General features: G+C 37.8%; 1 protein-coding gene across 11 annotated transcripts in view; it reads left to right on the top strand.

Moving 5' to 3' along the window:
• The first annotated feature begins 10,181 nt into the window (after window positions 1–10,181).
• Window positions 10,182–19,661, top strand: part of Wac (WW domain containing adaptor with coiled-coil) — a 69,172-nt gene continuing 59,692 nt past the window's right edge. For 3 of the 11 annotated variants that reach the window (XM_047520047.1, XM_047520039.1, XM_047520038.1), the window contains exons 1-3: window positions 10,720–11,182; window positions 11,565–11,601; window positions 13,129–13,342. In XM_047520047.1, the coding sequence (XP_047376003.1) occupies window positions 11,142–11,182; window positions 11,565–11,601; window positions 13,129–13,342 (292 nt within the window). In that variant the 5' untranslated portion in view covers window positions 10,720–11,141. Of the gene's footprint in view, window positions 10,572–10,717; window positions 11,183–11,340; window positions 11,360–11,564; window positions 11,602–13,128; window positions 13,343–19,661 lie in introns of those variants that run through there. The other 8 variants (XM_047520048.1, XM_047520040.1, XM_047520041.1 and 5 more) reach the window with 7 other exon arrangements.

Raw genomic sequence — 19,661 nt, 5'->3', positions numbered from 1 at the left:
AATTAATTAGGAACTACAGATCTAGGAGGTGAAGATAGAAGGTAGGGTCAGAGAGAGGGATATAGACAATTGAAATAGACGGTTTGTCAGTTACTAGAAATAAGAAGGTCTAACTATGGAATGACCTCAGGGAGAGTGAAAGAAGGGTCCAAGAAGTTGGAGGTGTCAAGGTATTGGAAACATCATCAATGTGCATATTAAAACTGCCAAGAAATGAAGGCAGAAGTGGTGGAGAGACTGACAATGTACCCACGGTTAAGAACATAGGGAAAAACATAATCAGGAAATAAAGGTAATCTTTGTTGACTTCAGGTTTTATTGCACTGAAACCTAGAGTAGCTTTTTACCAATTTCTACTTTTTGAAATTAATTAATGGTTGCTATGTGGTCAACTTTATGATTAATATTTGAAAACATTCCTCAGGCATGGGAGAATAATATGAATTCCCTACTTGTGGGATATAAAATTATATTTACAATATTTTTATTAGGTTTTCTTAGTGAATATGGAGAATTTGGTTTAGACAAAAGATGGTATAAACAAAAGATGGCGGCTTGGATAAGGCTGGCGGTAGTAGCAAGAAAAGGCTGGTAATAAGAACAACAAATGGAATGAGTTATTTAGGAACCAAATGAATAGGGTTCAAGGATGAACTGGTGTGGAAAGGAGCAAAGTGACAAGATGTCTTCCAGGTTTCCATAATAAGGTGGATGGTGTAGCATTATCAAGAACATAGGCTCTGAGAAGCTAGGATGCCTTAGTTCAAAGTTTGCCTTACTTACAAGGTGTGTGATTCTCCCATGTTATTTTAGCTTTCAATATTCTCACTAAAAACAATAATACTTAAGGTTCTGTAAGGATTAAGTGAATGAATGGATATAGCACTTATTTCAGTCCCAACAAAAAATAATCCCTCAATGAGTATCTTTGGTGTTTAGTGAGTTGGGAAATATTTAAAGATGACCAAGTTTGAAGGCAAGGTAATGGGCTCAGTTTTGTATGTTTCAAAGATGCATTTGAATCATACATATGGAGGTGTCGGATAATTAAGCAGTAGGATATTCAGGCCTGGAACTTAGATAAAAAGATGAGGGTTGTATATACAAACTGCCTCTAGTGAGGTGGAGGTGTATAGACAGTTAACTATACACAAAAGTCATGGGAATGAATGAAGGTATGGAAAGAAGTTAGTGAAGAGAGGAATTGTTTTTTCTTCTTTTCAAATTGAGGTAAAATTCACATAACATAAAATTCATAATTTAAATCATTTTAGTATTCAATTCAGTGACAGCCAGTGTATCCGTGATGTTTGCAACCATCACCACTATCTAAATATAAACATTTTTATCACTATGAAAAGAAACCCCACACCCATTAAGTAGTAACTCTTAATTCTACCCCTCCACAAGCCCTGGCAACAGCTAATTACTTTGTTTCTATGGATTTGCATATTCTAGACATTTCATGTAAGAAGAATCATGCAATATGTGTCTTAGTATCTGGCTTCTTTCACTTAGGATGTTTTCAAGGTTGATCCATGTTGCAGAATGTATCAGTACTTTATTCTTATTTATGGCTGAGTAATATTCCATTATATGGATATACCACAATTTATCCATTCTTCTGTTGATGGACATTTGGGTTTCTACTTTCTGGCTGTTATGAATAATGTTGCTATAAACATTATGTATAAACTTTTGTACAAGTTTTTGTTTGAATGCCTCCATTCTATTCTTTTGAGTAGATATTTAGAAGAACTTGGGGGGGGTAATCATTCCACGTTTAAAAGTTTGAAGAACCATCAAACTGTTTTTCATGGCAACTATATCATTTTACATTCCCACTTGCAATTGAGCTTTCACTCTCTACATCCTTGCCAACACTTTGTGATTAATACCCATCCTAGTGGGTGAGAAGTGGTATCTCATTGTAGTTTTGATTTGCATTTCCCTAATAACTAAAAATGTGTACACCTTTCCAGGTACTTGTTGGACATTTAAATATCATGATCCCAAGCACCCCCTCCCTCCAAAAAAGAAAGAAATATCTTCTTTGGAAAAATGTCCATTCAAGTTCTCTCAAGTACTCTATGACTAAGATAAGCTACATTCTCATCCCCCTTTGCTCATTTTTAAGTTGGGATGTCTTTTATTTTTCTTTTTGGTGGGGAAATTGGACCTAGGGTTTTGCACATGCCAACCACATACTCCACCACTGAGCTACATCCTCAGCCCTAAATTTTTTTTAGACATTTGCAGCTATTAAGTTTCTTTGAGAACTACTTTCTGCATTATGTTTTAGCATGTTGTTTCCTTTTTCATTCACCTAGAAGTATTTTCTAATTCATGATTTCTTCTCTTACCTTTTGGTTAAGGGTATGTTAATTCTAGTTTCATTCCATTGTGATCAGAGAAGATACCTGGTATAATTTCAATCTTATAAAATTTATTGAGATTGTTTTGTGGACTAACATGTTTTACCTGGAATAATGTTCCATGTAGACTTGAGATATTCTGGAACATCTTTTTTGACCTGCTGTGATTTGAATGTCCGCCCACCAAAATTCAAGTTTTGAAATTCAATGGTAAATGTGATGGTACTAGAAGTGGGGCCTTCAAAAAGTGACTAGGTCATGAGGGCTTCTCCCCTCATGGAAGAGATTAGGTGCCTTTATAAAAGGGCTTGATAGAGAAAGTCCATCCTTTTTGCTCTACTTTCTTCCACCATGTGAGGATACAACATTCTTTCCCTCTGCAGGATGCAGTATAAAGTGCCATCTTGGAAGTAGAGAAGCCCTCACCAGACATCAAATCTGCCAGTGTCTTGGGACATCGGATTGTCTACCAATCTAGGACTTCCTGGTCATCAAAACTGTGAGAAAATAAATTTATATTTATAAATTACTTAGTCTCAGGTATTGTTATAGAAGTACAAATGGACTAAACCACCCTTTTGCTTTCAGATCATCTGTATCTTTGGCTCCTGTAGACCGTGAGTCTCCTGTAGACAGGAACTAGTTAGGACACTTACAGAAAAAATCCATTCTGGCAATTTCTCTGCCTGCTAATTGGAGTTTAGTATATCTACATTTAACATAACTAAGGAAGGACTTTACCATTTGCTATATGTTTTCCATGTCTTCTAACTTTTTTTCAATTCCTTCATTGTTGCCGTTTTTATATTAGATATTTTCTGTCATACCATTTTGGTTCTCTTCTAGAAATTTTTAGCTATTTTCTTAGCAGTTGCCTTAGGGAACACAATTACTAGCTTAAGTTTTCTAGCTTCTTTTCTCCTCTCCCTCTAATGTCACTATCATCACAAATTATATCTTTATAAACTGTATACCCACTGATGATTTTTCTCTCAAATCACACAGGAAAAAAAAAAGTTTCTAACAAAAAATACACCAGTACTGACTATATAGTTACAAGTTTTTTTTTTAATTTCTTCAAGTGGATTTGAGTTACTGTCTAATGCAAAGGTATTATTATTATTAGGTATTATTGGTTACTGTCTAATGCAAAGGTATTTCTTGTAGGGCAGGTTTATTAGTGATATACTCTTTCAGTTTTTATTTATCTGGGAATACTTGAATTTCTACTTCACTTGTGAACAATAGTTCTGCTGGACATAAAATTATTTATTATTATTTCTTGCAGTGCATGGGATTGAACCCAGGGCCTCACACATGTTAATTTGAGTGCCTACATCCCCACCCTATTTCTAGCATAGTTTACTTATTTATTTTTAGTACTGGGGGTTGAACCCCAGGGCACTTCACCACTGAGCTATATCCCCTGCTCTTTTTATTTCTTATTTTGAGATAGTTGCCGAGGTTGTTCTTGAAATTGTGATCTTCCTGCTTCAGCCTCTTGAGTAGGTGAGATTACAGGCATGTGCCACCATGCCCAGTTTGAGCAGGACAATTACAAATATACATAAATCAAAATGTATAAATGCATTCCACTGTTAAGTACAACGAATTAGAATAAAAAATTAAAAAAGTGTCTTGCATACAGGTGTCTGTTTTGCATCTTTGAACTCTGACAACTAAAACATCTGTAGCATACATACCATATACGTATGGTATATATTTATACCATAAATATATGTGATAACCAAAAACATTGTCATATGTTTTCAAATGCCAGAATATCTGCTGAAAAATCAGCATTGTCTCTTGAGAAATGACTATCTTGGGAAAAAATCTATTTTTGTAATGTTATGGGGGTAAATGCCTGAAATATGAACAAGGCAGTGAATGAAGAATAAGGTGCAACAAACAAGACTTAAAAGTCAGACTGATGTGAGGAAAGTGTTGGAGCAGTAAAGGGGGAAAATATAAGATTAAGGAATGGTTTTTTATAAGATGTTTAAGAACCAGTGGAAATGAGCCAAATGAAAGGGAGAGTTTGAATATACAATGAAAGGGATAAGTGAATATAAGGCAAATGAAGGGGTGGAAGGAAAGAGCAGGTGAAGGAAATGGCAGCTATGAGGATTAACTATTGCTTTGAAACAGTGATCTTTGGGTAGTGCAGTAGCCTATTGTTTCCCTGATTCCTTCCTTTCCATAGAGACTATTGTCAACATCTCTCTGTGCTCATAATTTTTCAGTGAATTCACATTTCACTTAGAATAAAAGTTAACCTTCTAATGGCCTCTAAGATGCTTAATGATCTGTTTGACCTATTTGACTTCACTTCCTAACTTGTCCCCAAGCAGTTTTCCTTACTGTTTTTAAATACACCAGCTATACTCCTGTCTCAGGACCTTTGCTCTTGCTGTTCCCTTTGCCAGGAACATTCCTCTCCCGATACTCACAGTTTGCTTTATGTTCACCTCAAGACTCTGCTCAAATGTTACCTGCTCCTTGACCACTATTTATAAAATTACTCTTCAATCCAACATTTTCTTTTACCCCACATTCTCTGTAGTATTTATTGCTGTCAGATATTTATTCTATACCTCTTTCTCTACTAGAATATAAGATCCAGGAGGGTACAGATTTTCCTTTGCCTTGTTTATTTAGATGTATTCTCAGCACAGAGTAGGTCCTTAGTATATAGAAAGATGAATGTAGGTAGATTTGAATTTTTGGAGGCAGGAAGGAATTTCCATTTGGTGACTTCAGCTTGGGACTAAGGATTATTTTCTGAGAGTGAAGGAAAAGTAGTAAAGTGAGGGAGATAGGTTTGGGGAGAATGCAAGTGTGGAAAACTTGTTGGAGTGGTTCAGAAGAGTTGAAAAGAGATATGTAGATTGCCTGGCTATATGAAGGGTCCTTTTGATTTTGGGAGTCATGAGTTAAAGTGGAGTCAGTTTGATCTATTATTTTAGTCTTCAGCAGTGTACAACTGCTCAGATTTACCGAGAAAGTGAAGAGTTGGGTTAATCCATGGTGAAGCTTTGCCAGATAAAGGCAAAGAGTTTTGGGTATAGAGCTCATCACTCTTGGTTAAATTTTAGTTATCTATTACCTGGAAGAACTCTAAAAAACATCCACTTTGGTAAATCCAGCACTTCTCTCTACCAGCCACACAAGAGTAAATAAGCATTTCTCATGTGATCTCTTCATTATATTATTTACATTGTCCTTGCCTAGAAGGACCCATCATATTCTGATATAGTGTTGAACTGGAGATTTTTACTCCCCTTCTCTAAATAGTAATTTTTGTTACAGTTGTCCTGTTTTTCCTCATAAATGAATGAACAACACGTACCCACAAATTGGAGAATTGAAAATCTCTTTTAGTTATATATTGTAATTGGTTAAAACATAAACTCCATGAAAGCAGAGACCAAGTAATATTGCTTAATGCTATGTTCCTAAGACATGATACAGAGAAGCTCAAAAAAAAAAAAAAAAAAAACTTGAATAATAACCACCAGTAGTAAAACATGTATGGGCCAGGTGCCATTATTTACCTTTTACAAACAGCACTAAACTCTATCAAGCCAAATTTACACATGAGGAAGCATAACCTCTGATCATTTGCCCAAGTCACACTACTAACAAGTTGATAATGTAGCCAGAGCTCTTCACGTATGCAATGATTCAACTCCCTCCATCCCTACCCTCAGTTCTGGAGACTGAACTCAAGGTCTTATGCATGCTAGGCAAGTGCTCTACCACTGAGATACATTCCCAGTCCTGCAAATGATTCTATTAAACCCATACTTTTAATTAGTATACTGTGCTAAAATTGAGAGAAGGCAAAGACAGAGAAGAGAGAGATGAAAAAAGCTGGATGAAAATTTAGGAGATATACCCTTATTTTGACACTTTTGAAATTGCAGCAAAGTTTTTTTAAAGTACCTTTCACAATCAGAGGCCTGAGGTCTTCACTTTTTGATTCACCTCCACCATAGTATCACATTTATACCTTGGTCACCTATACCGAAAGTTCTTCCCCTCTATAGGTTAATATGTGCTAATCTACCGGTGGAAACATAGGTCTTTCATTTACTTGCAAACCTATCTCATAAGATAGCAATGCAAATGTCTGCTTAAAACTTGCTATGTACACAGGTGTATATACATTTTCTAATGTTTTGTTCCAATGCAATATTTTGCCTTTATTATGAATAATCCAGCTTTCCCCTATCTTATTTTTGAGAACAGGATTGGATTTATAACTCTTGTTCTTTTAGAATGTAAGCAGAAATAGAATTGAGTATTTTCTTTTTGATAATTCCACTTTGCTATTTTCTTTTTGTAGTCAAATATCCATTTATTGAACAACTACTTACCTAATATGGAACTTTCATTCTAGTGGGAAACAAACAAAACATATGGCCTTGTGGATCATTGGAATTGACTTTTTTTGAGATGGAAAGTCATTAGTTAAAGTTAAGATAGGAATAATACTGACTTTCAAAGGGATCACTTAGCAGTGTAAGAGTAGACTATGTGGAAACAAGTGAGAGATCAGTTAGGAGGACTTTGGCATGGTCCAGGTGTAAAGTGACGGAGGTGGTAAATGGAGGTCAGATTCTGGATATATTCGAAGGTAATGCTGGCATGATTTGCTGATGGAGTTTAAGTATGAAAGAGTCAAAGATGATTTTTAAATTTTTAGCCTTTGCTAGAGGAATGGGATTGGCATTTAATGGAATAGGGAGACTTAAGCAGGACTGGTTTTGGGGTGTGTGTCGGGGAGCATGAGATTTGATTTTTAGAAACATTAAGTTTGTGATGCCTTTTAAAAATTCAGGCAGTGCTAAAGAGGTAAGTGGGTAAACGTGAGTCCAGTGCTGCAAGGACTGGTGTGGGCTGGAGATTCAAATGTGGGTTTCATCCAGCCAGATCTGTAAATGGTATTGCCTAGGGAGAGAAAACAGAGAAACACAAATTTTAAGATTTGCATCTTGAGGCACTCTAGGATTTAGAGACTGGAACGTGAGGAGGAACCAGTAAGACTAAGCAACAGTCATTTAGGAAGGAAGAGATAAAAGACAGAATTCTGGCAGGCAAGATAGTAAACTTTGGGAATATTACCTTTAGCTGTGTCAAATGCTGACAAGTGAAGTGATATGAAGACTGAGTAATAAAAATCAGATTTAAGAACATGGAAGATGCTGATGATCTCGAGCAAGTTCAGGAGTATGAGAATAAAGCCTAATTTTATCAGTTCAAGAAAGAGTAGTAGAAAATAAAGTATTTCAATAAAAGAGATCAGATTAAAGAGCAATGGGGTAGCATTTGGAAGGCAATGCAGGTCAAGGGTCTTTTTTTCCCCTAAGATGGTACTTGGTGCAGGTATGTTTGTAAGTTGATAAAAGTGATACAATTGAAAGGAAATAATTTATATATGAGTAAAATGCAACTCAATGCAAAAGTGGCATGTTTGGTCTTCCATAGGAACTTCTATAGTCTATTCAGTTACCAGAGTGTTGCACCACAAAGGCAAAAAAGTTGGTAGGTGCAAAGGTGGGACTAATTATTGCTTTCTGACTTCTGTTTTTTCAGAGGTATGAAGATAATAACCTATATGTGAGGAACTATTGGCAGGTTTAGAAAATGTGAAACAGCTGGTTAAGAATTGGGGTGGTGGGTGAGGAATACAAGCTAACTTCAGTTAGCATGGTTTTGTGGTTTTCTCCAGCCAAGTTCAAATGCTCTGTTGAAGTACTATACTGTAGTAAATTAGCTAGGGTTGTAGTTTAGGCAGGTGAGGAGAGGAAAAGAATGAAGATACTTTTCAAAGGACATTTCTAGTTTTAAAAAATGAGTGTAACATTTGACATGCCCTTTATTAAATATAGATGATTGTTATTTTTGGTAGTTATGCTTAATAAAGTCATCCAGAACACTAAAATGCTCCTCAGATAAATACAGGATTAAATTTCTGTGAGCTTCTGTCATATTTTCATTGACCAATGTTTTGTGTTTAAAAGATACCTTACTTTAACATATAGCTGACACATTAATATGGAACTTATGGCCAAGAGCCTGAGACTTATCTACCACATGTTTTTTCCTTAAGGCTTGTGACAGCCTTCCTCCTGTTTAGAAATGCCAACAGCAGTCAAGCACTACTTTTAAGGGGCCTTTAAAAGAGCAAAATCACCAACAAAATACCCACACACATATATGAAAAACATGGCCCTAAATATACACTAAGGATGACAGCTGTTTATAGTATGAGAGTTGAAATAATAAGGCAGTGTTGCTTTATTTAATCTTGACTTTAACCACAGGTGTCAAGCAAGTGAAATGTCACCTCTTTGCCCACATCTATGAATGCAAAAATATGTACTGATTTTAGTTTTTATTGATTTTTATTTTATTGAGTAGGCAATCTGAAATATGTAATGATGAGGTTCAACTGGACATTGTCTGGAACTACCCCCATAGCTTTGCCCAGTTTGCTGCTTTTGATCATATGGGATATAGCTATTTCAGCAGACACTTTTGTTATTAAACGGAAGTAATATTGTTGCCTGTCTTCAAAGTTTCTGCATAGGACTTGTATATTTTTGTACTCTTCTAATCTGATGTGCCCTGTGTATTTGGGTTGGGGATTGGACCTAGGGCCTCTGGAATCCGTGTGTTCTACCACTGGGCTGCATCCCATAACTCCAATCTGATATTTCTTGTCTTCAATGTATTGAATACAAAAAAAAAAGTTAGAAATTACACACGAGACTACTTTTTTTCCCCCTTCATTTTAAACTCTGGCAATTTCTTAGTTATAGCTTAAGTGGGCATTAAGTAGGTTTTTAACTGGTCTTTAAAACCAGTAATAACATTTGGCAGGTGGATGTGGCAAATGTGTTTTTCTCAATCACTAGTGATTTCAGGGTCTCCCCCTTCACCATCATTCCATTTTTTCATTAGTCCTAGCAATAATGTATCTTGTGAAATACCAATTTCTGATAATTGTTTCTTGAAGTCCTGTTTTTTTCTGATTTGTACTATTTTGTCTTTTCTACGCTTTACATTTATTGCGCTCCTTCATTAAATCACTGCCCCTTAGAGAGTTTAGGGCAGAAATAATAAATCACTGGAATACCACGACATTAATTGTTCGGTATACTGGAAGTTTTGCCTCCCAATCTGTGTACTGCGGTACAAAACATTAAAGTTGTAGCAACTTTACTTAGCACATCCTATGACTTTATTCACACCCAGAACCTCCAAAAGAATGTTCTTTCACCAAAGAACTTCAGTAAGGAAGAGGAACTATAAGGGAAAAAATGGGAACTAACGGGGGGATGGAGAGGATATGCTTGGGGACGGGAAAAAAAAAAAAAAATCACAAGACGGTTCCGGCATTTGGTTTTCAAGTAACCCATCCCCCTACATCTCCGGTCCTGTCCGCCGTTTTAATTCACTGCCAGAGCGGCGCTCCCTCAATTAGGGCTCTCCGGAGACCTTAAGAGCCGACCGGGCACTCGGCCTTCTCGCGTTCGGGAGAGCACCCTCAAATCCTCCATACTCGCCATTTCTTGCCTGGAAAGCTCGCTTTCCTTCAGCTTCTAATGCGCCGCGGGGCGAGCGCGCAGCAGCCACTGCCCGGACACGCGCTCGGCGTCTGGTTAGCGGCAGGTGCCCCAGTCGCGGTTCCGGGTTCCGAGGCCGCGCCTCACGGCGCAGGAGCACGGGTGCCACTTCCCAGAGGGCGACTTCTACTGCGGCCCACGAGGCAGCTTCCGAGGTAACCGTCCGCCAGTCGCCCAATTAGGGGATTTCCGACCACCGCGCCTGAGCCCGAAGGGGCGGGGGCCGGCGGCCGGAGAGCTCGCCGAAGGGCACACCCCCCCGCCCCGCGCCGCCGTTGCGCCTCTGGGCGCACGCGCAGCCGCCGCAGCCTCCCTTACTTAGTCCGCGATGGCGTCCCTCGCGCCCCACGGTCCTCCTCCCAAAGGCAGCTCCCACCCTACACGGCCCGGGGCCCTTGGGACTAGCCTCGAGCAGGGCGCCGAGCAGGACTATCCCTAAACTGGAACGGCAGCGACCAGATTTGCGCGAGAGGAAAAGAAGCGGCAACCGGAAAGGCCTGACGGGTCGTGAGGAGGCGAGCCAGGCCTCAGAGGAAGAGGAAGGCCGGAGCGAACCGAGGTTTGCCGAAGGCAGCGTTCCGGAGCCGCGCGGGGTGGGGAGGGAGGCCGTCGGTGGGAGAGGAGGGGCGCGGCGGAAACTGCCGAGGTTTGCCGAAGGCCGCAGCGTCCGAGTTGCCCGGATGTAGTTGGTGGAGCGGCAGCGGCGGCACCGGCGGCGGCGGCGGGAGGAGGAGGAGGAGGAGGAGAAGGACCAGGCGGCAGCGGCGGCGGCGGCGGCGGCGGGGGGAGGAGGGGAGGAGGCGGCGGAGCAGAAGGAGAGGAAGGCGGAGGCAGCAGTCGCTTTCCGCAGGGCTGAGCCGGACGCGTCTTCTTGCCCCCCTCCCCCCGGTTCGCGCTGCCGCCGTGTAGTTGGCGCCGCTGCCCGGGCTGAGAGTGAGCGTGGTGTCGACGGAGGGAGATGGCCCGGGAGCGCCGGCGCCAGTAACGGGGAGGTGCTGAGAGTTGCCCAGGGCGCGCCTGGCCCTGGTGCCGGGGCTGCCGCCCGCCCGCCGCCGCCTGCGCGCCCGCCCGCCCGCCTTTCGCGGCCGCTCTCCCCCCTCCCCGACACACACTCACAGGCCGGGCATTGATGGTAATGTATGCGAGGAAACAGCAGAGACTCAGTGATGGGTAAATTGTCTTTTCGTTTCGGGCCGGGCCGCAGCGGAGGCGGGGGGCGGCGGCGGCGGCGGTGGCGGGGGGGCTGTTCCTCCTTATCTGGAGCTGGCCGAGCCGCCATTTTTGTTGTTAACCCTGATCCGGATCGGGCTGGGGAGGAGGAGCGGCCGCGCGAGGGGCGAGGGAAGAGTGAGTCGGGGGTGGACCGGGAGGCAGGGTTCGCAGGGTTTCGCCCTCCTGGGAGTCCCGTGTGTGTACGGGGTGTGCGCGTGTGGGGGCTCCGCGCCGGTAGGTTTGGTAGGTCTCCCGCGGGGAGGGGCGGAAAGCGGACCCGTTTTCCTTCCTTCCCCTCCCCTCAAAGTCTCATGTCGCTATCTTTCTTCCTGTTTTTCAGCTGTCACGACCGGAGGGGGGACTCGCAGCCTTACCAGGTACCAACCGAGACCGGGGTGGAGGGATTGGAAGGAGCCGGAGGGGGAAGGGAGGGACTACTACTCGAGCGCAGGCTTCAGAAGTCGCTACAGGCCCTTCGGTGCAACAAATGCGAAAACTAGCACCGCGGGCCACCTTAAAATTTGGAGTTGGGTTCCATTAGCGCTCTCCAGCAAGGTATAGTGACTTATTTTGACAGGTGACTGGAGGAAGTTCCGTTTTTAATGGAAAAAAAAAAAAAAATGGTTAGCAGCCAGGAAGATCTGACTTGGTTATTTAAGTGAAGAATCCGTGCAATGCAGTGATAGGTGACTTCGGAGGCTTACTTACTATTGCATTGAAAGTTAATGTAAAGATATTAAAATTAGATAGAAGATCTGGGAAAATAGCTAAGTGACGTAAATCAGTTGTAAAGTAATTTCTCTTTGCATTTTAATTGTTTTTGGTGCAAATAATTGCCTTACAAGTGAAAGATGATGCATGCGTTTTAGTAAGACTTAAATCTTTGAATACTTGGAAAGTTCATTCTAATGAACCAGCGTAGATGGTTCTAGACTTGTAGGTTCCATTTTTGTCACTGCATTGATGCATGTCAAGTTTTAAAAAAATGTACAATAGATATGGTCCCAGTATGTGTGTGTAGGGGAGCCTCATAAATGGTTGAGAACACTCAGATAGCAACAGAATACTCTGCCTATAATCACTTTGATAAGAGAGCAGGTCCTTAATCTCATAGATCTGTTACTGCCTGGCATGAGTTAAAGCTCCAGTTAAAACACTAAGTCCCCTGATGTTAAAACATTGCCCATTATATTTGCATATGTCAAAGATTAAATCCCATCCAATATGCCCCCAAAACATAATTCCCCATTATAAAAGAGTGGTATATCATGATTATTTTAAGATACTTGTAGATAAAAACTGAACCATTATCTTGAGGCATGTCAATAAACTTATGCTTTCTTGAAAACACTGCTCATGTATCAATTTATTTTGAACAATATTTTTATAGCTTCAATTTTTATTTTTTACACCTGGAAGAGTAGGTGAGCAAGGTCTGAGATGCTGTATTGAATCAAAGAAATGGAGAAAGTGATGCTTTTTAAAAATATAGGGTTGCAGAAAATTATTTAGCTGCTTTATACATGTGCCTTTATAAATCAGATATAGAACAGAAATTGGTTATAGTGGTACTATTTTCCAGTTTTCTTTTGATTAAATATTCAAAAAGGGATTTCAAATACTTCAAATTTTTTGAGGAATCTGTGTGCCAAAGTACTTGATTTTCTATATGTGATAATGGACTGGATTCCTTTCTTTTTTCTTTTTGTTAAATGTGATATCACTCAAACTAACTTTTAAGCATTTAGATTTTGTCTGAATAGAGTAAGGATTGAAAATGGACTTTTTAATTTTGTTGGTATAAATTCATAAAATGGAATAAAGTAAATACACTAAAATTGTGATTTAATTAGTTTGGTGAGTTTCAATTAGTTTAAAGTTTCAATTCTTTCTCCTTTTTTTGGGGGGGTGATGTTTTACAGGCACTTAAGTACTCATCGAAGAGTCACCCCAGTAGCGGTGATCACAGACATGAAAAGATGCGAGACGCCGCAGATCCTTCACCACCAAATAAAATGTTGCGGAGATCTGATAGTCCTGAAAACAAATATAGTGACAGCACAGGTCACAATAAGGCCAAAAATGTGCATACTCACAGAGTTAGAGAGAGGGAAGGTGGTGAGTAGCTTTCTTATTGAAACTTTCACAGATATTAACAACAAACCTAAATAAAACAGTGGACATAGTAAAATTTCCAAAGTGAGGAAGTTACTATGGGATTATATGGCCTCTGTGTTTTATTTATCAATTTTTTTTGTTGTTGTTGTTTGTTTCAGAAACAAGGTGCCATAGAAATAAGATGCTGATGTGAGCATGGGCTCTAGTGTCTGTTAATAGGGAATGCATTTATGACTATAGTCTACCAAATGTTGATGGGAGAGATGCAGGACATTTTTTTAGGGAAGGCACTTCAAGTTTTTCAAGTGAAGATTTCAGTTCACTTTTAAGATCCTTGTTGCTCCTTCAGTGTATTTTCTAAGGGGTTCAAAATCTGTTAACTAATGATAATGTAAATTATAAATTTTAAAAAACTTCGGCTTAAAACATTTTGTGATTTAGAAATTCATGTTTGGCTTTTGTTGGAAACATTTAAAATTTTATTTTCCATATTCTCTAAGGTCTTTTAAATTTCTATACAGTGTTCATTGAAAGTTAGTGCCATTTCTTTTGCCCAGTGCTGATACCCTTCCATTATGACCTTACCTCAAAAATTGGTGATGGGGGTTGAGAAAAAGTAAATTTTCAGACTGCTCAAAATTTCCCAAAGGAACAGATTTCATATTTGAAACATGTGTTAAGGAACAAACTAATTTCATTAAGGTACTTAAAACACCTATGTTTTCTTTCAGTGTAAGATCTCATATTGCTTAAGTATATAACATACATGAGTTAGTTATAAAATGTTATTTGCAGGCTTCCAGGGACACTCAGTGAAGTACCTTGTGGCTTTCTGCCCCTATTGATAAATAGCTTCCCAGTACTTTGCTTAGTTTAAAAAAGTATTAGGCATCTTGGTCTTTTTAATTTTGCCTCTTCGAATAGAAACAACTTTACTCAAGTGTAATGATACACTGAGAAACGTTGGCTTCCTCTACATAATTTCAGAGTTGATGAAATTATTAATGGTCAGAAGATTGTATTGGGATGGAATAATTTGGATGATTGGGAAGAAAATTGTTCTCTGAAATATAGCTGTAGCTTTGTGCTACTTATGCAGATAAGCATATGTTTGTAAGTAAGCAGGTGGCTTTCATTATTAGTGTCAGAGGTTCTTTGGTGGCAGAATTAATGTTTGTAGTTTTGTGTGTTAATTTTGCATGTCTGTTGTTTACACCCTGGGATAATATTTATCAACCACTCTGATAGTGGATTTCATTTTAAATGGTAGCTCTTGGGATACAGGTACTACTTAGTTGTGCTATACTATGCTTTATTTTGCTAAATTTGGCAATTGTGACAGAGTAGGATATGGTACCTGATCTCCTTGTAAACATACTTTTTAAGTTCTTAGTAGATTTTCAAGTTCTTATTTTAGAGCGACCCAGTTAATCTATCTATCTCCAGATCCAGCAAATTAGATGTAATTGTTTTTCATCTATTTTAGTGAACCATGCCCAATTCTTTTACAGGTGAAATAGTCCCAAATACAGTCTGTTGTTTATTAATTCAACAAACATTGGGTATCCATTGTGTGCCAAAAATTGTGTGATACTCCTGGAAGTCAAGATAACGTGTGATCCTTGTCCTTAAACCTGTTCTTAAATGCTCTGACTTTGAGAGCTAGTGGTGGTGTATTTGCTTATTTTTTCTGTAATTTACTCATTTTGATTTTCATTTTCTTACTACCTGTGAATTTCAGGTACTTGGTGGCTTTTAATTTCCTTTTTATTTGTGTTTTTGCTGATGTTACTTTAGCTCCATTTTTAAGAAACTTTCTACTTATTTTTCTAATTGGTCATTTGCTCTTTGCTAAGTTAGGCCCCACTTTCTAATTTACTTTTTCACTTCTTATATCTTCCTTTGGAGCCAAATACTAGTTCATTCTTGTCTGCCCAATCTTAATATATCTAGTTGCCATAGTCCTTTATATATTGCTAAGGAATAATACCACAAAATATCTCTTCAGAGTAAAGTTGTTTTTTGTTTTATTGTTTTTTTGTTTTTTTTTGGTACCAGGGCTTGAACTCAGGGGTATTATATTCAACCCCTGAGCTACATCCCTAGACTTATTTTGTATTTTATTTAGAGATAGGGTCTCACTGAGTTGCTTAGTGCCAAACTGGGTTTGAACTTGGGATCCTCCTGCCTCAGCCTCCTGAGTTGTTGGGATTACAGGTCTGCGTCATTGAGCCAGTCCAGAGTAAATTCTTGATGTTAATTCCATTTTTTAAAGATATAAAATGGTGATTTTTTTCCTCATTTAATAGTCATACTTTAACTTGAGGTACATGTGGATCTCCTTTTTTTTTTTTATTGCTAATATGTGAAGTGTAATAAACTTTCTGAAGTATGATTTTATTATAGGCATTGTGAATTCTCTTAGATTTTTTAAGTACAAATTCAGATATGTGTAAATAGTGTTCATGTGTGTATACATTGATGTATATGTATAAATTCAAATCTATTAAAAATTAAGTGCAAGTAAATGGGACTATTTGTGCTCTTAGGTATGTATAACTAAGAACAGTTACTACATTGTTCATTGAATTACTTCATTTTTTTATTTTTTCACTTTGATTTTTTTAATCAATGACTATTAGTATAAATATCTAATTTAAAAGTCTATATGCTATGATTTGTGACTTGCATTTTACAAAGAAAATTAAACAGATAAACTGGTAAAATGTATTTTACTAGTTTTTGTTAGGCTTGAACTTTACTGGCATCAGACTATTATTTTCAGTAATCACTGCATTTCTTTCTTGATATCTTGGATATTCTTGAAAATCATCAGTTCAGAAATGATGTATAAAAGGATTTAAAGGTATAGTGTTAAAAAGCAGGTATTGAGGAGGATTGTTTTTACTACTAAAACACTTGATGTTAAAGTAAGACTGCAGTTTACCATCTAGAGTTTAAAGAGATCTTATCCTTTTTAACATTTATTGAAGGTCTTGTAATTACCTTTATGTGAAGATAATTTTCTTGGTGAAGAAGTTTTATTTTAATATACTTTGTTCTGTATGTAAATGTGAACTTTTGTTTAACCGGAAACAAAAATCTAAAGGTTCAACCATTTTATTTGTTTTTATAGTTTAGATATATTTTTAAAGATGAATCTGTCACCCAGACCTCAAAAAAACAGAAGAACCCACAGTGCAGGTCTATTTTCTTTGAGTTCAAAGCAGAAGGAAATCTTGAATGATTCCCTCGTTCATTCTTTTGTTTTTCTTAAAGTCCAGCTCTGAATATTTTACCAAATAATTTTAAATTTGGGAATAACTATACAAACTAATCACTTGGGGATATATTGTCACCTTCAATTATTGTAAGAATAATTGAAGGTATATTTGGAATATTTGTTAGAAACATCTTTTGGGGAGGGCTAACTGAATTGGTTAATTGAAGGATAGCCTTTACTGATTCCTGAATTTGGGATTTTAGTAAATTTACATGACTTTTTAAAATTTCACCCTTTTTTTTAGTATAAAGGAAAATTTGCCTTATGGGAGTTGATAAGCTTTGGTTTTTGAGGATTTTGAAGTTTAAAGCTACCTAGTGACATTTTTATTGTTTGCCAGCTAGTGTTAATTTGGGGAAATTTGAAAATGTATTTTTAAACAAACTTTTTTACAGGTTGATCATACCCTAATCTGAAAATCTGAAATCATTTTGAGTGGCATGCAGAAATGGCCAAAAAATTTCAGATATTGAATTTTCAGATGAGAATGTTCAACTGGTAGTCTATGTAAATGTTTCAAAATGCAGAAAACTTGAGAATCTAAAACACTTCTGATTCCAAGCATTTTGGATAACATTTACATTATTTGAAGGAATTGCTCAGTAAGGACCATTGAGGATAATTCGCAGTTTTTCATACAGTTTAATGATGTTTGAATCTTTTCATATTGAAAGTAAATTATATGGTTCTTTAAAATAACTACATTTTGAACAAAATGAAATGTGCTTTGCATTAGTAATATTAGAAAGTATTATAAAGTCATTTGATCCTCATGTCCACACTGAAGGTAGGTAGGTCAGTTTTTACAGGTTTACAGGTGAGGGAGAATTAGCTTTATAAAATTGAACCAAAAGTGACATAGTTGAGATTATAAATTAGTTCTTTCTGCTCTGGTATATTGTATAAATTGTTAATGAAACCAGGTATATTGAAAGTTCACTTGAATAGTGTTTAGCACAAATTAAAGATACTTTTGCTTTTACTCTCTTTATACCTTCAACCAACTTTTCTCAGTAGTTGATTACATCTAGCCTAATTATAATATAATAGTAGAACCTTCACGTACACATGGGTACAATTGTACATGTGCATTTCTAAGCCAAGTTGTCACATGGTAGTGTTTTATTGTGGAAGAAGTCTTTTTTTTTTTTTTTTTTTTTTTTTTTTTTAAGTTTTTGGACCTTTATTTTACTATTTTTATGTGGTGCTGAGACTCGAACCCAGTGCCTCACACATGCCAGGCAAGCACTCTTATCACTGAGCCACAACCCTACTGAGCCCTGGAAGAAGTCTTAACATGAATGCATGCCAAAAAATTCACTAGGAAGAAGCCATCTTTCCTCAAGATAAGTTTTAGATACTTTTTTACAAAGAAACTTGGAAACTTTGCACAGAATTTGGTGCTTGGATTTCAGTTATACTACTGACTAATAAGTATTTTTCTATTGAAATGGAGAAATGTGACCTTTTTGTTTATTTGTGCTTTCTAGTAAGATAGTTAGGCAGAAACATTTGAATCAGATTTACATACGTTAGTTTTTAAAATTATAGGAAACTTTCTCCATTTCAAGAGAAACAGAATAAGGTTGAACGTTTAGCAGTCTTAATGTTTCAAGTGTTTGGTATTTTTTAATTTTAGAAAAATATATGTATGATCTAAACATCCAAACCTGTAGATTTGTGATATCTGAATGCTCGTTTCAAGTCATTTGTCTTACAGTTTCTCATCACATCATTTCAACATTCTTGGTAGTTTTAGAGAGACTATGTACTCTTTATGTTTAATGGTATTTCTGTTTTACAGTAGTAAAATTATTTTGGAATGGTTCACTTTGACCCTTTAAGACAGTCTTAATTTGAATCATTTTCTACTTGGGCTTGATGTAAAGTTTTTGGTGTAACACACCTAGGATTTTTGGTCCATAATTTACAGAAAATAGTATGTTCTAGTTTGTTTATCTTTGAAAAATCTGTTATACTTTTGCTATTCTGCAGAATGATTTTGAAGTAGTTTGTCGTTTTTGTTATGATGCTAGAAAGAGTGAAGATAGTAATGAGTTGGCATCTGGTACCACTATACCAAGTACTGGAGATTATTTAGGGCTTAATATATCCCATGAACAGTCTGCTTTTTAGGACTTATATGATCCTTTGTAATTTTCAAAGTGTGTAACTTTGGTGTACATAAAGTACAACCATTTTAGTCCTGGCTACCACCACCTACTGGGATTGTGCAAGAGCCCCCCAAATGGTGGTGTTCCTGCTTCCTTTTTGCTTCATAACAGTTTTCCTACACAGTAGCCAGTGATCAAATACCAATGAGCTCATCTCACTCTCAGGCTTACAGCCCTCCAGTGATTCCTCGTTACTTTTCAAGGCTTGTAATACCAGGGTATTGCAGGGTAGTTTAGTGTCTAGGCATTTCTTCAGCATTTTCTGCTACTTGTTGTACTCGAGTTTGTCCTTGTAGGAAAAGTTTGTTGTTGCCTCAGGGATTCTACACTTTGTTCTCTTTTTAGGGATAGTCTTTTTGTATGTTCAGGTGTATTCTTTCAGTTAAGTAAGTTGTCGGCTTGAATATTGCCCTTTCTTATCCTTTATGACCATTCCAAGACAGCCATCCCCATCCTCATGTGTCTTTCCCTTGCTTTGTTTCTTCTTTTTACTTTACATTATGTTGTTTACTTTCAGTTATTTTATGGTAACGTGGCATGTTTTCTTGAAAGTCACCTTGCTATGCAAAATTGTACCACAGGATTTATGGAAAATGAGTTTTAGGAGCATAGTACTCAGTAAACATTGTTAGTGACACATTAGAAAAGAGGAACCTGATTAAAATTACAGCATGGTTTTATTTTTAACTAATTAAAGAATATACCAATACTATAATGAGTGACACTTTACCTTGACAGAAATCTGAAGTTTCTTGTGAAAGTGGGCATCCAGTGGCAAGGTTGTATGTAGCTCATGAGTTACTGTAAAATCATGGATGGAGGATTATCAGGAAATCAGATGGAAAGTTTTAAACTGTGTGGA

The sequence above is a fragment of the Sciurus carolinensis genome, chromosome 12 (genome assembly GCF_902686445.1).
Source record: "Sciurus carolinensis chromosome 12, mSciCar1.2, whole genome shotgun sequence".
In the NCBI taxonomy this organism is placed as follows: Eukaryota; Metazoa; Chordata; class Mammalia; order Rodentia; family Sciuridae; genus Sciurus; species Sciurus carolinensis.
This window is presented reverse-complemented; position numbering and strand designations above follow the sequence as displayed.